Raw genomic sequence first — 22,396 nt, 5'->3', positions numbered from 1 at the left:
TACAAGATAGTAGGTGCTTGCTGAATTAATTCAAGAAGATGTGCCTGAATGTATGAAATGAAACAATGTATTTGAGAGTTCTTTGAAACTGGAAAACCCAAGACAAATGTTGGATACTGTTATCATCTTGATCATACCCACAAATCATATCCTTTCCTCTGCTCCTTCCTTCTTTCTACCTAGACAGCCCATGACCCTCATCTAAATTATCACTTCACGCAGACTTCCTTGCTCCCACTCAAGATACATTTTGACATTAAACCAAACCCCTCAGCACTTGGATAAGATCTAGAATATAAAGAGGTTTGAAAAACAGAATCAACTCTCCTGCGATTTAGTACCAGCCTTAAAATGCTAGTAAATGATAACCATATTCTGAAAATGAAGATTGCCAGATCATTTTAGGTACCATTTTGGGGGAGGGGGGCTGATGGCAGTATGTTTGTCCTAAATTTATGCCTGTTCCTTATTAAAGAGAATTAGTTTAATAGGCAGCAAAAGTATAAAACATGTAGTAGAAGAAATAATATATATAAAATATGAATGACAAGAATACTTGATACAAAAATTTCAGCTTCTTCCCAGGAAATCCCAGGATATTTTACAAATGACATTGCAATCACTTCATCCACCTTGAAGAAGGGACTTTCTCCAGTGTGAAAGGCAGTAGGCTCTTTGTATCTCAAAATCACCCCAGTGCCTGTTAGGCCAAGAGGTGAAAAATACTTACCTTAAAGGCTGGGGAAGACCGGAATAAGAAAGAAGATAATTTTTATGGATATAGAATATGGAATGAACAGAACTGGCTGGAGTTGATACCTCCACTTCTATAAGAAGTGCCAGGAGATCACTGATGACTGGGAGGGGCAGGACCTCTGCTAATCCTCATCTGAAAGGCGTCAAGCAGAGTACATTTTCCCAGGGTACCATTCTGACATTTGGGGTCAAGGCTTCCTCCAAGTGAAAAAAAGTCACTTGCATAAATGCAACTTCAGTAGCACCTTGACAGTCTGTGGAAGTCATCCAAATGAATGCCAGTTTAATGTGGTGAAGTCACCTTGTTAGAAAGGAATGGTGCAGGGCTGCTCCAGGATGTCTTTGTGTGTGGGGGGGGGGGGTGCACGACTCATAGCTGAGTGCTGGTGAGAAGTATGTGGGGACACTCCCATCACAGAAGGGGCAGCATGGCCTAAGAACATGGCTTCTGAGACAAACAGAGTCTGGCTTTATTCTCAACCTGTCATTTGGGAAGTTGAGTTACTTAGCTTTTCTGAGTCTTGGTTTCCTCATCTATGAAATGGGGATGATCCCACCTTCCTCATACAGTTTTTGCAAGGATTAAATGAGATAGGGCTATTTTAAATACTTGATGATTATTATGTGGGGTTTTTTTGTTTGTTTGTTTGGTTTGGTTTGATTTGGTTTTTTGCTTCACCTCTCTCTCCCATCCTATCCCCCATTAACAACTCATACTAAATTCTGGGTTTTTTTCCAGGACTTTCTTTTGAAAATTGTGTATGATCACTGACGATATTTTTTCCCCATGGATTTTGCACATCAGTGAGGAGAATGAAAGTGAATTCATTTCTCAGTTTCCTTCACACTAATGTTCAGTTATCCAGAGGGTGTCATATCACCAAATGTCAGTAAAAATAATAATATACAATGCATAATATATAGTATATAATGTATAATGTATGATTTCATCTATCTATCTCCTGGCTCTTTAATGATAGCAAATTTGTCAGCTTCATTTTTTTAACTGCACTTTCCAAATGTCCAAAATAATAGCTTTTACTCTTCTTCTGAAGAAATCTTCTCCTTTCCATGTGACTATGAAATTTTTAAAAGGACAGCACCCCCCTCCCAATCATACTGCTTTCTATGTGCTGTTCTACAGAATAAGAATTCCCAGGGGTTGCTTTTGAAACTTACATGTGCTGATGAATCTTATTAAACATGTTAGCCTTCTTCTAGAAAAATATCTTCATCTGTGGCGATATTCTCTGATAACATTTATAATATTAGAAGCACTTGTATAAAATTGACATTTGGAGAATTGGATCTTTATTATTCCCCATCCCTCTGTTAGATGAGGCTGTTATAGGACCACATTAAAGGGATCGTACATGGCTTCATGGGTCACTACAAGGCCTTAGGTTTTTCTCTGTAGGAAATGGGAAGTCATTGGTGAGTTCTGAGCACATGAGAGACCGATCTGACTTAGTTGTAGTGATAGCACTTTCGTTGCCATATCTGAATAGACCACAGTAGAGCAAAGGCAGAAGAGTGAGGAGAGCAGTTGAGAAAGAGATGGTGGTGATTTGGGCCAGAGGGTAGCAGGAGAGATGGTGACATGACCAGATTCTGGTCACATTTTGAAAGTTGAACCAAAACCTGTCCCAATAGGCTGGATGTGTAGTGTGAGACGAAGAAAGCAGTCAAGGATGACTGTAAGTCATTTAGCCTGAGCAAATGGATAGATGGAGTTGCCACCAGCAGAGAGAGGCAAGGGTGTCGGAACAGCTGGTTTAGGGTGGTAGATGAGGGCTCTAGTTAGAGACATGTTAAGTTTGAGCTGTTTATTAGACACCTATGTGGAGAAGGCAAACAGGCAATTAGATATGCAATTCTGGACTTCAGAACAGAGGTCTGATCTGGTGTTAGAAGACCCTTCATATGTGCCCCTGAGAGCCTTAGAGCAATATCACGTTCCTAGTAAGAAAGTAAGCAGTGGTCATCATTAATTCAATTCCTTCTCCTCCTTTGACCATGTCATTCGAATTGTCCAATATAACTGTAATGGTCAACTCCTGCCTACCATATGTATTTGTCCTCTGAGCTAACAATTACAGAAATGTACAAAGTAATCCTTTCTTACTTTTTGGGTTTATCACTGCCTTGTCCCCATGCTACCATTTGATGGGAAATTCCCCATTTTTTCAAGTGCATTTTGTGGGGAGGGAAATCAAGTTCAAAATAAAGATTAAAACAACACTTCATGTGCTGTTGCCAGTATAATTCTGGACAAAGTCCTTTGAGCACAAAATGTTTGGCAGTAGGAGAAGTCATATAGAATGATGGTTAAGATAGCTGATTCTAGCATTGAAATGAACCCATATTCTAACACATCACCTTGAATAAGTTTCCAATCTCTCACTTCTCCAATTCTCCATCTGTAAAATTGAGATCAGTGGAAGTACGGAGAATATTAAATGGGGTAATAGATAATAAAGTGCTTAGCAGAATGCCAGACACAAGTAAGTTCTTATAATTTTCAGCTCTTACGATGCCAAGCAACTTTACATTTTGTTTTCAGTTGTAACTAAGACTAAAAACTCTCCTATGGCTTTTCATTGAACATAGACTTTTCATTGGATACCTATTTCAAAATATCACTTAAAATTTACAAAACTTAGTCTCAAAGCATTAGGCCAAAGGAAAGAGAAGGACATTAGGAGCTGAAATAGCAGTGAGATCCTATTTGATCCAATGAAGGGGTCATATGCACTTTCATCCCCTACTTGTCTCCTCACCCACCCCCAGCACCTTGCCCGTATTGGTAATTAACAAACTGAAGGAAGTGACTCAAGAGAAACACACTATACTTCCCTCTTATGTTATTTTAATTGTGTATATTTTGTTTTTAAGCCTGGTTCTTTGGGGGAAAACACGATGTGTCTACTATAGAAAAACACATATTCTTTTAGGCAAGTAATTTTGGAAGCATAAGACAGTCTCCAGGGTAAGAAGATGGAAAAGGAGTGGTATTAGCAGAAGATAGCACAGAACGAATGCACATTTTATAGTGTAAAAGAAAGATATGTTAGCCTCCCTGCCTAAAACAACACTGTGCACTATCAGTTAGGCTGAATTGTTGAATGGAATAAAACGGAACCAGCTACAATATGACTGCTTAGAGTGAAAGTCAATAGTCACCTCCTAGGTAGCATCCCAAGACAGCAGAAACCTCTCGCACTCATGACACACAGAGGCTTAATTGGTCCTCCTATGGTTTGGAAGAAAGGCCCTGAAAATACTTCTGACCTCTTCGAAGCAGATTTATAGACATATAACGGTACTTTAATCCTTGTATCCTGGAATTGCCAAGGTAATAGAATATCAGTGGATAAAAGCCTAGTAAGACAATGATCATCTAACATTCCAACTCTGTGCCAGGCCAGTTTGGAATTTCAATCACTTCCATTCTCTGCACCCTGACCTCCCTTCACAAATGTCTAAAGGGTGTGTTTTTCATTCACATTATTTCCGTATTGTCTCCTGATTGATTGGTTGATTTCTCTCCCTCCTTCTTTCCTTCCTTCTTTCTTTTTTCTCTGTGTGTTTGAATCTCTACCATGGTACTTTTTTTTAAGATTTTATTTATTTATTTGACAGAGATCACAAGTAGGCAGAGAGAGAGGGAGGAAGTAGGCTCCCCGCTGAGCAGAGAGCCTGATGTGGGGCTCGATCCCAGGACCCTGAGATCATGACCTGAGCCGAAGGCAGAGGCTTAACCCATTGAGCCACCCAGGTGCACCTCTACCAGGGTATTTTGGGGGTTAGCTTCATGTACCCCTTTTTACCTGTTAAATTTACTTGTTAAAAATTCTTTAAATTTTTACTTGTTATATTTCTTGAGATCATCTACTCTTGCTCTGAACTCTGCTCCCCTATTTGTAGCTGGAGCTTCTCTTCTACCCCCTCTTCTTCCCTATTCATTTACATTGTCTTACATCATAAAACAGTGCTATTCTTACTATGATGTCTAAAGAAATGAGAAGACATCCCTAAAAATTATCATGAAATAATAAATTCTATTTAAAAACTAGGCACACCAGAACACAAAGAGCTGTACGAGTATTGCCCTCTTTTCGAAAAGTTGCAGTGATATTCACAAATGACAATAAAGCCCAAAACGACACTGGAATTCATTTTGGAACCGCTTTATGGTCTTCACAAGAAAATCACCCTATTACTTTACCTTAGCTTTATATTTTATCCAGATTAGCAATACTCACGTAATTCACCAGACTGATGCCAAATTCCCTTTGTCAACTTCCAGAGTTCATAGCTATCCCACTTCTATGAAGGATTTTCAAAAGAATATGGAACATATCCTGAAGACAATTCTGAAGGAGGATTAAAAATTGTTATTGAGTAATGGCAGCATCATTAAAATGTCTATAGCTCCTAAGTACTTTAGAAGGAAAAACTCCCTTTTAGATAAGGGTAAATTCCTTTATTTCTGGTAACAAATTGCATTTATTATTTTATAGCTAAACCGTAAGAGCCAACTCAAAAGTTCTGTTACTTCCATTATACTTCAGTACACAGTACACTTAGAACTTTTAATCTGTATATGTGGAAGATGTGCTCTTGGCAATAACAGTGTGTCTGTCTTATTGTCTCTAGGACTATACTTGATAAAACGGAACTACTAGAGTTTGCTCAACTTGGCTGTTACTTGGAATATGATCTCTTTGGGACCGAACTCCTTCATTACCAATTCAACCCGGATATCGACATGCCCGACGATAATAAAAGAATTAGAAGGTAAATACGATGAAATCTCTGATAGCATTCTCTTTTCCCAACCCATTTTGACTCATAGCTGGGTGGGTATTAGCAAAGATTCAGGAAACAGTATGCAGGCAGAACCAGAGACTTGCAGAAAAAAAGTATCAATGCTATTGCAGGGAGAAAATCTTTATATATTATTTCAAGAAGGAAATGAGTCATCCTAAGTAGGCAAAAGCTTAGCGGAGCCTTAGAAGTTCAGTGCAGATGGGCAGCTGACAAGAAACAGATAATATTTAACCCCGGCCACGGCAATAAGAGAACAAAGATGTTTTCCTCTTTTTATCCCTAACGAAGCAAGCAGTTTCTTTCCCATGTTGCCGACGCTGAAGTCCTAACCTCCTACAATGAATTTCTGAAACGCTTTATCAAAAATACTCACTATGGAGATGATTGAAACTTAAATGCTGTAAGTAGAATGTCTAAAGACCAACCATCATAAGGAGATCTAACCCCTTCCAAACTGTCTAAGCGAATAATCATATGAGTCATTCTCTGCAACCAAGTGGAAAATTTTTGGAGTTAAGGGCGGATGGCTACCTGGTTTGTCTTGGTTACATGGTAATGTGAACCTTGAATGCACCAAATTAGGGAATCTGAGAGGAGACACAGATTCGGGATTAACAAGGATGACTGGTTTGGGAGTATCTAAGAGTTGCTCTCCAGTGGAACAAATGGTTAAGGGTGGGAAGCTCAGGGCAGGGATCTGAACTGAGACTAAATGTGGGCGTCTTTGGTCTATATGTCATGGTTGGTGGCGTAGGAACGAATGAGATCACTCAGAGAAGAGAATGAGGACAGAACCCTGGGGAACACTGATATTTAAGGGATGGACTCAGGAACAGTCAATCAAGGACAGATTGAAAAGTTTTAATATCAGGGAAATGTGTTGTGGTGAGAGTCAGGAGAATACTTAGAGCAGAAGGGCTTGGACACTGGACAGGTGGTAGGTATCAAGTGCGGTCAAGGCTGAAAAGTGTCCGTTGGATTTCATAGGCTGGAGACTGTCTGGCAGTTAGTAAGTGCAGTCTCCACAGTCAAGGCTTGAGGAAGGAGGAGGGGTAAGGGAGAGGAGAGAAAATGTGGAGGGGATTTTCAAGAAGCTTGGTAGTAAAGGGAAGCAGGGGTGTAGGGCCAAAGCGAGAAGCCATGGCAGGATCCTGAGGTTTTGTAGAGTTGAGCATGGTTATGTGCCTGAGAGCAAAAGCAGAGAGACAAAGATGGAGAGCGAGACCAGTCCCGGGAAGCAGTACTCATTCTACAGGGCTGCTATGGAATTTACATGAAATAAAGTATGCAGAGTTTTTACGTGAGTGTCTGGGGCAGAATATGAAAATAGTCAATCGATGCTAACTTAAAACAATCTGGAGAGAGGAGCTACAGAGCGAGGCTTCTAAGGAGACAAACAGATGGAATCTGGGAAGCAAAGGGAAAGTTGGTTGAAAGGGATAAGGCGAGCAATGGGGTGAATGCAGAGAGATGTCGTGGTGAGAACAGGAAACTGAGGACATATGGTCACACATGTTTGGTAGTGTCCCTGTGAAGTAGACATGGTTATCTTCTGAGAAGGAAGGGAAAGATTCAGGGCAGGACCTCGTGGAAGAGGAGGAAGCCTGGGAAGGGATGCTCAGGGAATGAGAGAGACACGGATGGGACGTGTTGTGTGTGAGACCCACGTGAGACTCAAGATCTTTACAAACTGCAGAGTGGCTCCAATGCACATGATGTGGTGATTGTTTCCACCCAAAATGTTGCGTATTTTGGCAGTAAGACCAAGGAAGCTTTGAGGAGAGGCAGAAAATGTGAACAGTTAGAGAGACTGACGGTTGGGATTCTGTCTTCAAAAACACGGCTGAGAGCCCGGGGAACAAGGGTGGGGTTGAGTGAGGGTCATGGGGTCCAAGATGGAGGAAAGAGAGTGTAGAGAGAACTGGGACGATACAGGAATCATATAGCAGAGGCGAATAACCAGAAGCCTGAGTGAAGTGGGGGAATGTACACAGAAGGAGGTGAGAGGAAATATAGAGGGATGTAACTTGTGGTCAGAGTGGGAAACCCAAGATCGAGATTTCAGAGAGGAAGTAGTCTTCCATGATGACAAGAACCAGAATGTGGTTATGGGTGTAGAAACCAATTTGGAATACAAGTAGAGAGAACTGACTTACAGAAGGGACATCCAGAAACTGAGGTTCAAGCAGCAATAGTGGGATATACACACCTGGGGGCTGAGGGAAAGATCTCGAGCCGGTGGCCACAGTTGGGACAGCCCTCAGCTCTTACCCTGGGCAGTCAACCTTTACATCTGTGTGCCTTCTTCTGTCCCTGTGTGTGGTCACTCCTTCTTGATGACCTCAGTAACAGTAAAAGATGCTTCAAGTTTAATATCGACAGGGAGAGCTGGCTGATCCGTCCCACCCTAGCTATGTCAATATGAAGACATACTGGCCATACGTAAGCAAACTGACCTGACCAGTGAAGCTAGGTCTTTAAATTTTTTTTTTAAACCACTGAAATCAGTTCTTTGATACACAGATTTATTGATACACAGATTTGTTGATTATTATTGTTGATACACAGATTTATTTTTGTGTGTTCATCTTGTGTTATGATTTTTACTTGCCCAGAAGCACCATTCAGTAGGCGCAAACGTGTGTCCTTAGGGCCCCCGAGCCATACTCAGAGGCGAATATTCCCTGGAATTTAAAGTGGGCAGCATGGTAGGGGTTTTTCATCTTCCATGATCTCAAAACCATGATATCCTGAGGAGGAAACAATTCATCTTAGAAACAGTAAGTTTGCTTTGAGGACCTGATTCCTTTCCCTAAGCTCCTTTGTGGCAGTGAGCTGCGTCTTTTGTATCTTTAGGAGGAAGCCTACACTATTCATGAGGCTCTTGGACCTGGAATAAGGGGGCAGGGATCTGTAGAGTGGGTCTACAAAGGAGATATGGGGCGGGGAGGACAACCAACACCTCGTCTCATATCCCTTCTTAGCAGCTTTTGGCTATCAATTCAAGAACAAGAATTTCATTCTGGTCAGCTTTCCTTGAACCAAATATAAACATTCTGGACATATGGAAATACATCAAAATTTATATGTAGTATACGTGTGTTTATGTATATCCACATACATATACTTAATTGTCCTTAAATGAAAATCATGCATTAGGTGACTTGACTCGAGTACAGCTTACGGTAATTACTGAATGACCTTTTGTGCTCTGGTACCCCTCGCCCCCCCCCACTTTGGGCACCTGATTTTCATCATCCATTGGCAGTCCTTTTCCGAGCCTTAGTCATCTTACAGCTCTGAACTGCAAGAACAGAGAAGCACGCTTCTGCCTACCTCTGGTTTTCAGCACCAGAAATTCTGTGTCTAACACCTGTTTTCAATCTTATGCTCCATTTCTCAAATCTTATTATATCTCTGCCTTTTCACACTTTGTAGTCTCTCTCTAATATTTGTTTGCAAAACACTAACTCATTTGTATTTCTATAATTACTGTCATATTTGTCTTCTCATCTACAGTGGTTCCTTCCTTCTGGCGGCATCGCTGGAACTACTGTTCTTCCATACAATGGCACAGCACGAGAGAGAAGCTTTTATTCTAAGAGTGGCCAAGTTAGGGCTCCTGGGTGGCTCAGTTGGTTTAGCATCTGTCTTCGGGCAAGGTCATGATCACAGAGTCCTGAGACGGAGTCCCACATCAGGCTCCCTGTTCAGCAGGGAGGCTGCTTCTCCGTCTCCCTCTGCCCCTCCCTTCCGCTCGTGCTCTCTCGCTTTCTCTCAAATAAATAAAATCTTTAAGGGAAAAAAAAAAAAACCAAACTCTTAAAAAAAAAAAGAGTGGCCAAGTTATATCTTGATAGTCAGGAGATAACTATATTTGAAGTGCCATGGCAATATTCTCATGAGGGAACTGGTCTCCCCATTCTTGACTTAATGAGTTCTATGGGTTCTCACTTTTCAACGAGTATCTTATCCATTATACTCTTTCCTTACTATCTCACAATCTGATAACTTTGGGTGTCAGGGTATGGCACGAGTCCACGTACAGGAATTTGTTTCTCCATACGAAATGCCTCTGTAGTAACATGACACCATTTTTTTTCTCAGACATGGAAAAGAGACAAAAACTTCAGGAAATGTTCAGAAAATATAAGGGGGGAAGTGTGCCCTAAAATTTCCGGGAACATAACTCCTTTTCAGTAGGGGATCAAGGTTTGTTACGCTAAGTTTCAGCAATGCGTATGCATTCTGTTTAATCTTCCTCTTTTCTCATAAATGATCATGTAACTCGGAGCATTCCCTTAAAGAGAGCCTGTTCCAAAAGTAACGTCAGACAAGAGCTTTTGGACGCTATACAAATTTTTAAAGAGGTAAATATCTATGGCAGCACAAACAGAAGTCCAAGATCTTGCAGGACACGCCTGGGTACATGTGACACGAATACAGATTTCTAGACAAAAAGGCTCGGGGTGGCTATTCTCTGGCGCTTGCCTTCCTTTGACCTACAAACACAAGATCTCATCTTCAATTATAATTTTATTTTAAAACATCTGTTCTCAGAGGGCAAGGCTTTGTGTTTGAGGTTTCTGTGTGGTGGTCCACAATTTGCTTATTTTAGTTATTATTAAATATGACTCATGCACCGGAATGGCAAAAAAATGTCCTAGAAACAAAAAGGATACCTTTTAAATAATTAGTCTCTAGGAAGAAGGTACTGTCCAACCGTCTAGATTCGTTTGGGAATCCAGAGACTGACAAGCCCGTGTAGAGAATGCCAGAGAAGAACCACTGTCTCCAAGTTGCACCTCCTGCCATCAGCGACTCGTAGAAGTCACGACAAACAGTGCCCAGAGTCCAGACACACACAGATGGTAGCTGTCAGGAGGTGACTCACACTATAGATTACAGCATTTAACAAAGCAAAGAGGATTAGATGTTTAGACAGAAGTTGGAAAGCCATTCTCGAGGCAACTGGCTATAAATTTAAAGGAACATCTCAATATTTACAACAATCTTATTGTAATAGAAGGAAGACAGAATCAATTGTTGGTTGATTTAATCCAATGCTCTGAGACAAGTACTAAGCCAAAATTTCCATAGTTACTTCGAAGGGACCAATGCTCGAACTACAGAGGTACATTTCCTGGCCTTTTTAAAATGATCATCTAGTTGATAATAGGCCCTTCACCTTCAAAACAACAGATTTTACTCTCGGAATGTTTTAGTTGTACGAAGATTCCTTTTGTTTCCCTTTTTTAATCACAAATTGCCATTGATTGTATTTGCTAGAAGAATGGAGAGAGAGAGAGACAGAGAGACAGAGAGACAGTGAGCCAGAGAGAGAATGGAATCTGGAAAATGGGTCCACTATGAGAGGGATTTTAGAGCAGAGAGCTGGCTACAAATCCAGAACAAAGTTACTTTGTGAAATGCCACCTATTTCTTTCTGAATGACTGGTACATTCTATTAGAAACTGTGTTTAATGCAGTATTGCTGGCGTTGTCATAAATACCACAGGCTAGAAATTTCTCTGTGCGTGGAATAAGGACGAGGCTCCTACTAGGATGCAGTGCTATCTTTATCATCACCGTGGAGTGTTTAAGGAGGGCCTCCCACTACCCGTGCCATAGCGGAAGGCTGTATTTCTACAGCAAGCAGAATACGTTTATGAGTAAAACGTTTCAAGCGCCCTGATAATTTTAAATGTGAGACCAATGCCATTTAATGAGCTAACATTTTTCACAGAGTGTGTCTTCTGGTGGATGAGGGCTATGAAGACCGAATTCTGATGGCGCATGACATACATACGAAGCATCAGCTAATGAAATATGGAGGTCACGGCTATTCTCATATACTCACCAACATTGTTCCTAAAATGTTGCTTAGAGGTATCACTGAGAATGCAATTGATAAGATACTGATAGAAAACCCTAAGCAATGGCTAACTTTCAAATAGGGTGGTTGTTTATGAGTTCACATCTTGAGTATCAGGCTTGCGGAGAACATTTTTCAGTGATTTCGAGCGCATTGTGAGATATTAATCAGAGCCCTGTAGGACTAATAGTGGGCCCTTTCCTTTTTATGGGAATTAGAAGAGTTTTGCCTTCTCAGAAACTGCGGTTACCCCTGTACCTTAAGAAGTTACTAACCTGATTCAGCCCTATTGTTTTGCCTCCACAAAATAAATACAGAAATACCTATTTCCAAACAGTGATTTACAGTCTGTGCCCCCTTAGTGGAGTTTTTTGTTTTGTTTTGTTTTCTTAATCTATCAGCTGCACTACTTGAGAAAATTTAAAGTGTTTCTAGTTAAATTACCCCCTTCTGGAGCAATCTAATGTTACTTGTAATATTAATGATCCTACTAATTATCCTGCTGTTCTTTAATTAATGCTTAATGAATAATACGGCACTTTAAAATAGCTTCAGCAGCAAAGGAAGTTACATTTTGAGGCTTTTTTTCCCCCTGGAGGATATTGTAATACAATTACCAATTCACAATGGTAAAAAAGATTGTGTAAGCTTAATGATATGCTGTCTACCTTATCTATATTTACTGATAATAAATCAGTTTTGTTGCCTGTGGCTTCCTGGTATCCATTTTTGCTGTAAAACTTTGTTGTTTTAAAACAACCTGTATAAGGGAGCATGAACACCTAATAGTGAATTATAAAAATTCAATCATAATAATAAAAATATATTACATAATATAGTTTAATGAATCATTATATCTATAACAAAGGCCACAGTTTAATTAATAATATATAATGCAAAAAAAGAGAAATGTTTGCCTTATATGTATTCCCTTTAATCCCTTTACCTTTTATTTGTTTTTCCTTGGGCCTAAACAGAGAAAATAATGCTTAGTTATCTGAAGGAAAGGTCAGATCTATTAGAAATGACATTCTGATTCTAGAGCCTGCTCTTCAGAAGGTACCGAGCCCTGATGTTTGTGTAAATAAAGCCTTTTTAAAACCCATAGAAGATGTGCACTGCTGCTTACAAATTAATCTTTTGGTTGATTCCTCGTTATACTATTTGTTAACTGCCCCACCCCCCAAAACAAATCTCCAAACCCTTGCTACCAATTTCTCTTTGATAAATACATATTGTTAAACAGATATAAATCCATTGCAACTCCTTCATGACTTATCCAACGTATCAGAAAGGCCCAAGAGAATTAGTCACTACTCTTGATGAATGGGCTAAGTGTTTTAATCATAAAAATCATGACAGTTACTCAGACCAAGGCATTTAAACCAAGCCAACAGCACCTTCAGATGGGAACACCACACGTAACTCTTTTGCAAAGTTGAGGTTTTCTAAATACAAGATATTTCTGTGGATCAAAGATGATCGAGTTTTTTCTGTGTATTAGAACAGAAAGTACCCACGAGGAACAAGCCATGAGAACAAACTAATTCCTTTAAATGAAAAAATGCAAATGTCCTTCACCAGTAAAACAAGCAGATTTTTAAATCCCTGTTTTTCAAATCGACTTGCTCAAAGAGTCTTCAAAGGCAGCTGAGAGGGGAGCAGATTTTTCATCGTAATAGTGGAAGTTGTCTGATAGTTAGGACCTATCAACATGCATTTTTAATCTTTTTCTTAGATTAAAGAGATGGCTTTTGGCAATGTATTTTAGCCAGAGAGAAATGATTTACACTACTCTCAACATCTACTTTACCGTCAGCTTTAATCCACCTGAGAAAAAAGGGAAAAAATGGATAATTCAAATGCATGTGATTCATAAACATTGCAAAAGAGAGCCACTTTGTTTCTGCAGTCCTAATATTAACAGTCTGCCACAGAATCCAGTGGAAATATTGATTGGCACATGGTAATAAAGAAGCCATAGGCATAATTTACAGACATGTGATGTATAGGGCATTTTAACCGACTGAAATTTAATTTTCTGGGTAACTCTTAAGAGAGAAGCCACTTAAATTATTTTGCTCTTCCATATGCCTTTGTAATCCAAAATATATTTTGATCGAAAATAAGTCGAATAATTTATGAGTGTTTGTGTGTATATATACACATACCTTTTTTTAATTAAATTTTTGAGGCTATACAGCCACTGTGCCTCTGGTCTGAAGCCATGTATATATTATATTTGATCTAACATATGTGTGTGTGTGTGTACACACAAATACATGTATATGTAGCAGGTATTTGTATAAAATATATACACTTTGTTGTCTTATTGGTTGTATGTGAAATTGCTCATTTTGAAATAACCTCAGGCCGTGACTTGTAGTAACTATTTGAAGGCCTTACTTAGTGTCCCCTTGGTGACCCATGCAGTAGCTCAAATTAAACCACTGTGCATTGGGTGATGAATAATCTTTTGTTCCAAAGAAGGCAAAAGCCTCAGTCTGATTTAACACCAAAGAATAAATTTCTCTGACTTTCTAAGTAAATCTAAACGCATCCTATGGACAAAATGGACACACAGGGGATTTTCTAAATACCATACATAATTACACATTTTCACACTTAGAGGGTAATCCTATGATACAATTTCAATCTCTATTTTTAAAGACTATCACTGGGAAAGAGAGAAAAGAAAATTCATAAGAAAAAAGAAAATGTGAAAATTATCATAGGCTTGGGAATTCCCTCAAATCCAGAAAATTCCAGGTTAAGGCTTGAAGTTGAATCATTCCCAGGACTAGCTCTAAAGTTAACAAAAGTACAAGGCAAACAATTTCTTTGGGGACAAGCAGCATTGTTTCAATCAGACCTTCTCCTGCAGGGTAATATAATTCTCCCCACACTATGAATGGACTCCAGGTATCATAATAAGCAGGTAAACTCACAAGAACCAAAGCTGACATATGGATAAAAGCAGCAAGATCACAGTACACCAAAGTTCAGATATATTGGAGAAATAATTCAGTGTCTTAGATTTTTCTATAAAAATTTGTGATCTATATAGGACTTCATTCACATGGACACTAACGATAAGGAGGAGTATTTGCTTTGGCGGTAGTGGATAACACATCTGCTTATCTTGCTTTTAATTTTTTTTTTTTTTTTTTTTTTTTTTACATAATGTTTCTGCGTATACAGATGTGAGTCAGGTAGCATTTGAATTCCCCACATATACACAACTGAGGTGCCCCGCAACCGGCATCCCCTGGGATCCTTGATTCACAGACGTTAGCCATACGAATCCAGCGTTCAAACTCAGAATAATAAGCTTAGTTTCTGCATGATCAGTCAGCGTAAATAATAAATCCAGAAAATGTGCTGTATTTGTTGTTATTTCCTCCGTGGGCTTTGCCGCCATCTAATTTGATGTAGACTTCGTCTCCTGGCTCCAAATGAAGAACCACACTGTTACTGGCATAGTCGTAATTCTGATCAGCGTCTTGGGCAATGGCGCTGGCTCGCACCTGTGTGAAGCAAAGGAGAATTAGAATCTGGAGGAGAGAGCTGTCGGGTTTTCCTCTTTGCCATTCACTCAGCATCGGAAGCCAACCTGCGCCACAGCACAGAATTCAGCCCGGGAGAGTCCACCAGGGCCTTGGAGCTCTGGGAGGGTATCTTTGTAACAGCTTCAACTGTGTCGCTGGAAGGGAGGAGCAGAAAGATGAAAAGGTCCTATGCAATGGTCATTCCAGCAGGCTTTTTTCTTACTGTGTGCTGTAAACCACATGCACATCACTCTATCCTCTTCGTAAATCAGCGCTTTTTCTCATTTCTTGAATCTCTAGGCCCAGTCACTTCTTGGAATGGAAAGAAGGGTAATTTTTTTTTGCATTTTAATTTAAGCCAATTAGCAATATTCTAAGCAGCTGTTTACAAGGACAGAGGTTCAATCTGAACTTCAGCGGGTCCTCACGCTTATTAGAAAATGGAGAGCTACAGCAGTGGAGACGTCAGAGAAATAATACGACTCCAACTCTACTATATAGGGAGAAAAAAAAAAAGGAAGTCTTTTGATTTGGGGGTTTTAAAATTTAATTCAGGTAAAGTTTTTTTTTTTTTTTTTTTTTTTTTTTTTTTTTTTTTTTTTGGCCAGAAACCTCATTTAAACATCACCCAAGTTTGCAGAGTTCATTTTTCTAGATGTGCCTTTTTATTACTAACCTGTGATGTGTGTGCTTCCATATTTAATTTCAACATATCTAAAAGTTATAGAAAGAACTAAGCTTTGAGGTCTCTCAAATTTCTAAACATTTTTAGTGATCTGATTGAACACCCTTTTTCATTTGGGTGATTCTAAAAATGTGTGGTTTGCTTTGAGAATGGAAGTTGCCTATAATCCACTCGTGTTGAGTCTGTGATCTCATTAGTGGGTTGATAGACATTTGCAAACGGTCAAATTGCCTATCATTTCAAGTAATATGGACATTCTGTCACTTCCTCAACTCAAATTAGGCTTTATATTCATTTAGCTATATTTTGGTTCTGCCTCGGAAAAAAATTTTCAGTAGGCAGACTTGTAATTTGATTTATTTCAGTAAAACATCTTCCATTCTGTGGCTTGTTTCTATTCCACTATAATGGTATTTCCCTGAATAACACAGCAAGTGATTTAGTGGTTTTGTAAACCTGCATTATGTAATAATGCATGACTTGGGGTATAATATGCTGAATTTTATCACTTGGTAAAATGAGGGAACTGAGACATAAGTCAAGAATTTCCATGCATTTCTTTCAAAACTTAAATGATAGGTTTTCAAATTAAATTTTCATGTGGTATGTTCTCACATTAATGCTAAAATGTTAAAAAAGGAGAAGGCTCTTTGACACTGCTGAACTTGTAAAGTAATTTGAGTAGTATTTAAAAAATTTCTTTCTGGATATCGTATAGCAAAAGGAGAAAGGGGCTTAAAGGATTTATAATTGCTTAACACTGTGCTAACTGACACTAACTAATACAGTGAAAGCAACATACCATGCAATTAGGCTCTGAAACATTGACTCAAATGTATACACCAATTCAATGAGGTGATCTGTTTGGACTGTTAATTAATAACACAATTTAATGTCATAATATTTCCTAGAAATTAATCATAAGTTTGTAGGAATTGAGTGCTTTGATTCACTAATTTCATCTAGTCATTAACTCCCTGGGAAAAAAATCTACAAGGAGGATAGCGCTGTTATGACCTCATCTTTTTTTTTTTTTTTTAAACACGTGGACTTTTAATGGGTGAGAAAAATTAAAATACAAATTAGTAATTAGCCATGTCAGTAATATATTAATTAATTAGCCATCCATAAATATACTTTTCAGCTATTATTAATAGGCAGACACATTTTATTTAGTGCTTTAGATGTTTAATATATGCTCTATGGGTATTGTGCTGTAACACTGCTTTCTTTATAAAGGCATCTGGGAACCAGTACTCATTAAAATCCCTTGATTTAGAGGCAATAGTCTTAAATATATATATATATATATATATATATATATATATATATATATATGATGCAGTTTTTATTCTACAGGGTATAAAGAGAAAACCCTGTAAATGTGACCATTTTTATTCTGTAGGTTTGACCACAAACTCTGCAAATGCATTAGGGGGATTCCACAGACTAGAAGGTTACCCTTACGGTTTTTCACTTCCTTTGTTGTGTGATTGTTTTTTAATGAAAGTGATTCTCTTAAAATTTTACCCTATACTGTACCACAAGACTCTCTCAATTAAATAACTGCCACACTCCGATGTGCTTTGCATGATTTTAGCCTGCCGGCTCACCTGATCCTACTACTCTAAAGGTATCATGGAACTTGAAATTTCAAGCTCTAGTAATCAGCTCGGTGACTTCCAACAATTCTCCCTTTAAGCCATTGAACTACTGAGGAAGGTAATGCATCTGCCTTGGACGCTATTTTCAGGTTCCTAAATGTACACCGATTTCAGCATTTTCTCTGGGAATGATGCATCCTTTCCTTAGCCCGATATCCCCCATTTCTGCCTGAATGTACTCTAATATCTTTTCAAATTTTAAGTTAACTATTTAGATCCTGCTTGATCTGTAGTGCGTGTGTCACTGCTTTTAAAAAGACAATATTAATTTGACATTTCATTAATCTTGCTAATGAATGAATGATCAACCCACAAACTATCGTTTCCAACATCTCATGGTCATTGGTGCTGTAATTAATTAATAGTTTCTTAAAATGAAACCGGGTCTTTAATTATTTTATAGTTCTAATCTTGAGCCAGTTTTAGCTTTTAGTATAGTGGTATCACAGTGACTGTGCTCAAAGAGCAATTTTTGAATTCAGGTTTTCTGCCAAAGGTATACGAACACATTAAAATTGTATTTCCTGTCTCTCTGTAAAGCCACCAGAGTCCAACTTTTAGCTTTCATATGCACTGTCATGGGCTCACAACAAATGATATGATTAAATTTGGGCTGATGGTTTCATGGGGAATATGAGAACTGTGATCCTTTTACTGGCCTGTTTGTGAGAACCTGGGAGTTTGCGTGGCTGTAGCATTATCTTATTAGGGAGGGTTTATCATTAGAGACAATATTTATGGTAACATTTGCTAATTTAATTAATTGCTACTGATGCTCTCATAATTTCATTTTCATTGTACTTCTGTGGAATCATAAACAAAAGGTTAAGTGGTGCATCAGGTTAATTTACTGGCCTTTGATGTTTCCATCTGTGATCCTGCATTCAACACAAAGCATAAATAAAATGGTTCTCATATGGTTACGGTCTAGAGGCATTCCTCTATCCTAGAGTGTACTGCATTTTTAGTTTAATTTTTGTGCTTCTCAAATCCACTTAATCCATAGAACATTACAATGACATGGATCTCTGAGTTTCTGTTTTATGAAAACAAATTAGGTCTGCCCAGGGGGAAACTGCCATTCTAAGAAGTGATCAGACAAGAACATAACTGAAGATCACTGATAAACTATTTATTTAATATTAATAAAATAAACTTTATAAAATATTTCTCATTTGCAACTGTCTACAGGTCAGCCTTTATAAAATTGTTCTATTCTAGGGATAAAATTCCTTAACAATAATAGTTTAATAACCATTTTCCAAAATAGTCCATGCTTAAGTTGAAAATATATTGTTTGCTGCTATGTATATTTTTCAGAATTACTTGTTGCACACCTTTTGAAGAAGTAACAGCTTACTAATGCCAGTGGAGAGCTTTATACATGATAAGGTCAGCTGGTTGCCTTATTTTTTTTTCCTGATCCTCAGAGAATGTGCAAGCTAGGAGGATACAAAGAAGCATTCTACTCTCCAAACAATGGAATAATTTTAAAAACAAAAAGCACCTGAACAGGTATATAAAATGGTTTTCCTGGAATCAGTTCAATATAGTTGGGCTCAGCAGTTGAGACAGGAACCTTTAAACTAATTTAAATGTGTCATTCCCTGATTTTTCATGCAATTGCAATTTCCAGATCTTTAAAGATGTGAGTGTTTTTATTCAGTGGCTGATAAAACTAGAATATTATTCCATCTTAATTAATACCACTAAAAACAATCCTTCAGCCTGACAGTATTTTCTAGACCTAACCTTTGAGTCAGAAGAGAGCCAGTTTGTAAATAAATGGGTGCCTCATTGCTGTCTGCTTAAGGGGCTCTTCATAAACCATGTCATAAAGGTGATCGAATAGCTCTATTTTGATACAGTGAGTCATGCCCTTTTTAACCATACACCTATAACTATCTCACTCCTCTGTAAATATTTATTTATCTTAATATTATTTTTGTGCATAATAACTACAATAAACAACCCTGTCAGTGCCTCCTGGTGGCCATTTTTTCTTTTCTTTTCTTTTTCTTTTTTTTTTTTTTTTTTTGCTTCTACTTGTCCTGTGGGGTCCTTGAGCTATTTATTTCTAAATTCCTTTAGAAAAGAGGGGTGGGAGGAGAAAGGAGGGACAGGATTTTTTTTGTCCTTTCTTTCTTATACATTTATACTATTTGTCTTTCACTTTTCAAAAACAACAACAACAACAAAAACAACACTTCTGATCCTGAATTGGGTCTTTGGAAGAAATCTTGCCTTAATGCTGCTTGATAGAAACCTGGGTTGTAACTGAAAAGGTCTGAAATTCAAGGCGCGGGTTACCTGAAGCCCAGTAGCCCTTGTTAAATCTAAATTGGCCATTCCCTGTACCACCCAAGAGGCAAAATGAGAGCCAGAGAACTAGCCCAGACTGCAGGCTTCCGGTTGCAAGGCCTGGCCCAGAGCGCTCCTGCTGATTCAGCGCGTGCCTCAGGTCCGAGGACACTTCCGGGTAGTTACAAATCCAGTTTTCCTCTTCTAAGAGATCGGGCACACCTTGGTTTTGCAGTGACCGCGAGTTTCTCAAGCAAACGATAAAGTGGCCCCCACATAAAACAGACCCGTGGCCCTGATGGCGGAGCCATCCAGCCCAGGAGAGCAAATCCTGGGGCTCAGGGCTAATCTGAGGCTAGGGCACAGTCAAGGCCAAGGCCACTGCCTTGTGAGAAGGCAGGGCTGGAAAGACCCTCACGCAGGCGGCCCGGGGACTCCCTGGCAGTGAGGCCCATCGCCCCAGCGCCGGCTCTGCCTCTCGCCCTCTTTGCCACCTGCCTGTGCGGCCTCCTACTTCAGCCCCTGGAGTCTGGGTTCTGTGTTTGGGTTCGTGTTTGCTGAGTACACCCATGAGTCCCAACTTTTCTCTCTTGTTATCAGGGCTCTTTACTTCTCCCCCTTCTTCTCCTTGGGCTGAAATCTAAACCGGAGTCTGTGCCTTGAATTTGACGGTATGCTCGTTTCCCCAGTCTGGGACGTCGCAGGGGCCTTGCGACCGCGAGTCCCCCGGTCCCTCTTCGGCCCTCGACGCGTCACATTTGGACTCCCTCTTTCGGATCCCTTCTTTCTCCCGCGGGCCCCTTTCTCCCCCGAGTTTGTCACCCTGGCACGCCCATTTCGGGGCTCCCCCAGCCCTCCTCTTCCAGGCAAAGCCTGAGAGCGTCCCTGCCCTGCTGAGGATCCCACAGGTCGCTTCCTGCCCGGGACTGCCTGGTGCACAAGCTGTCCAAGGGACGGAGCTCCCGGCTTCCCTACCCTCGAGGGTCGAGCTCGCACTCGCGCTCTGAGTGCAGATCCCAGCTTGGCAACCGCGCTCTCCAGGCCTCCGGGCGCCCGTGCGGGCTTACGACCCCTGCCTCGCCAGCGAATAGCGGCGACCCCTCCGCTCGGCTCCCAGGAGCCGGGCTGCCGCGCCCTTCCACCGCGGCCTCCCACCCCCATTTCCGGGGTCTCCTCCCTCTTGCCGGTACCTTCCCGCGCTCCCTCCCCGCCCACCCTGCTGCCTGCTGGCACTCACCTGGTTGTTTTTGCAGAGATCAGCCCACATGCTGGTGCCGTCCCCTCCGCGCATCAGGACGTGGTAGGTGAAGAAGTAGATGCCCGGGATAGAGCAGGTGAACTTGCCCGTGGTGGGATCGTAGTGGTTACCGAGGTTGGTGACCACGTCGTCGAACTTGAGCACCTCGTAGCCTTCGTGCTGCCGCTTGAGGCCGGCGTAGAAGGCGATCTTGGGCACCGTGCTATAGGTGGCGGCACTGATGGCCCCGGCCGCATTCAGGCCGGGCGCCCCGGGCGGGCCCGGCAGGCCTTGGCGGCCGGGCTCGCCCTTCTCGCCCGGAGGGCCCACGGGACCCGGCGGCCCAGGCTCGCCGGGGGGCCCACGCGGGCCCGCCTTCCCCGGCCTGCCGGCCTCGCCTTTGGGGCCCTGGATGAAGGTGGGCAGGGACTGCATGAGGCCGCGGTCGGGCGTGGCGGCAGTGCTGGGCGCCTTCGTGCCCCCATAGGGGTCGCAGACCATGCGGCAGGTGCCCAGCATCTCGTAGTGCGCCGACGTGCCGGCCGAGCTCACCAGCACCGGGATGAGGATGACCAGCAGCAGCACCATCACCACCCCCAGCGCCCCGGCGGCGATCAGGCGCCTCCTGCTGCCCACCAGCCGGCTCAGCGCGGGGCGATCCTCTTGTCTGCTTTTGGACAAAATTTTGAAGGTTGGGCGGGGACCTCCTCAGAGCCGAAAACAACCCCCTGCGAACCCCAACTCCCCTGGGCGGGCGCGCGCCGGCCGCTCCCCGCCTGCTCCCGCTCCCGCTCCCCCCTGCCGAAGCTGCGGCTGGGGAGGGAGCTCAGACTCCAAGTGACTTGAGCTGAAGTCCCGGGCTGGGGGGTGGGGGCTGGGGGAGGGGTGCACAGGGCGCCCTCTCGCCTGCCGCGAGCCCCTTCGCACCTGTGGCTGCCGCGGGCGCCGGCGCGGCCACCCGAAGGGCAGAGCCTGCCGCCGCCTCTCGCGCTGGCCCGGGCAGCTCACACTTTTATGCAGCCGCCGCCTGCGATCGACTTTTCCGTTTTTGCCGACTGCGCCAGTTCGCACCAACTTTCCGTCTGAAGTTGCCTTTTTCTGCCTCCTTCTTTTCTTCTTTCCGTTTGCTCTGTTCGCCCTTCCACTGCCTTTCTCCCCCTCCTTTGCAACCACCACAACTCTAATAGACGCGCACCCCTAACGCCGGGCGCTGGCGGCGCGAGCTCGGGCCAGCCGCCCCCCGGGTGCGCGGAGCAGCGGCGGCGGGCACGGTCAGCTCGGCGAGGCTCCGGGCTGGAGCGGAGGAGCTAGTGAGCAGCGGCGAGCGCCTCACGGCCGGGAGCGGAGCGAGAGAGAGACTGAACGCAGAATTCTGCCTGGGTACCACCTGCCAGGAGAAGAGGAGGCTGACAAACGCGCGCCGGAGCAATTTATAGGCACCCAAGGCACAGAGGAAGGGGAGCCGCTTTGGCATCTCACTGCAGCATCTGCTCTGCT

General features: G+C 41.7%; 2 protein-coding genes across 3 annotated transcripts in view; one reads left to right on the top strand and one right to left on the bottom strand.

The window, feature by feature from the left end:
• The window catches only part of LOC111155574 (phosphotriesterase related), a 68,573-nt gene extending 56,481 nt beyond the window's left edge, over positions 1-12,092 (top strand). Inside the window, exons 4-5 of one of the 2 annotated variants that reach the window (XM_022515819.1) lie at positions 5,416-5,556; positions 11,336-12,092. In XM_022515819.1, coding sequence (XP_022371527.1) covers positions 5,416-5,556; positions 11,336-11,546 — 352 coding nt within the window. In that variant the 3' untranslated portion in view covers positions 11,547-12,092. The remainder of the gene's footprint in view (positions 1-5,415; positions 5,557-11,335) is intronic. The other variant, XM_022515820.1, reaches the window with a different exon arrangement.
• A 2,218-nt stretch (positions 12,093-14,310) lies between these two features.
• On the bottom strand, positions 14,311-21,487 carry LOC111155588 (complement C1q like 3). The gene is made up of 2 exons (XM_022515839.1): positions 20,900-21,487; positions 14,311-14,991 (listed from the first exon to the last, which is right to left on the bottom strand). The coding sequence occupies exons 1-2, from the start codon at positions 21,485-21,487 to the stop codon at positions 14,812-14,814; spliced, it is 768 nt and encodes a 255-aa protein (XP_022371547.1). The 3' UTR covers positions 14,311-14,811.
• Between the last annotated feature and the right edge of the window lie 909 nt (positions 21,488-22,396).

The sequence above is a fragment of the Enhydra lutris genome, unplaced genomic scaffold (assembly GCF_002288905.1).
Source record: "Enhydra lutris kenyoni isolate GAN:26980312 unplaced genomic scaffold, ASM228890v2 scaffoldscaffold42, whole genome shotgun sequence".
In the NCBI taxonomy this organism is placed as follows: domain Eukaryota; kingdom Metazoa; phylum Chordata; class Mammalia; order Carnivora; family Mustelidae; genus Enhydra; species Enhydra lutris.
The sequence above is the reverse complement of the archived record's forward strand: the minus strand, read 5'-3'. Positions and strand labels throughout refer to the sequence as shown.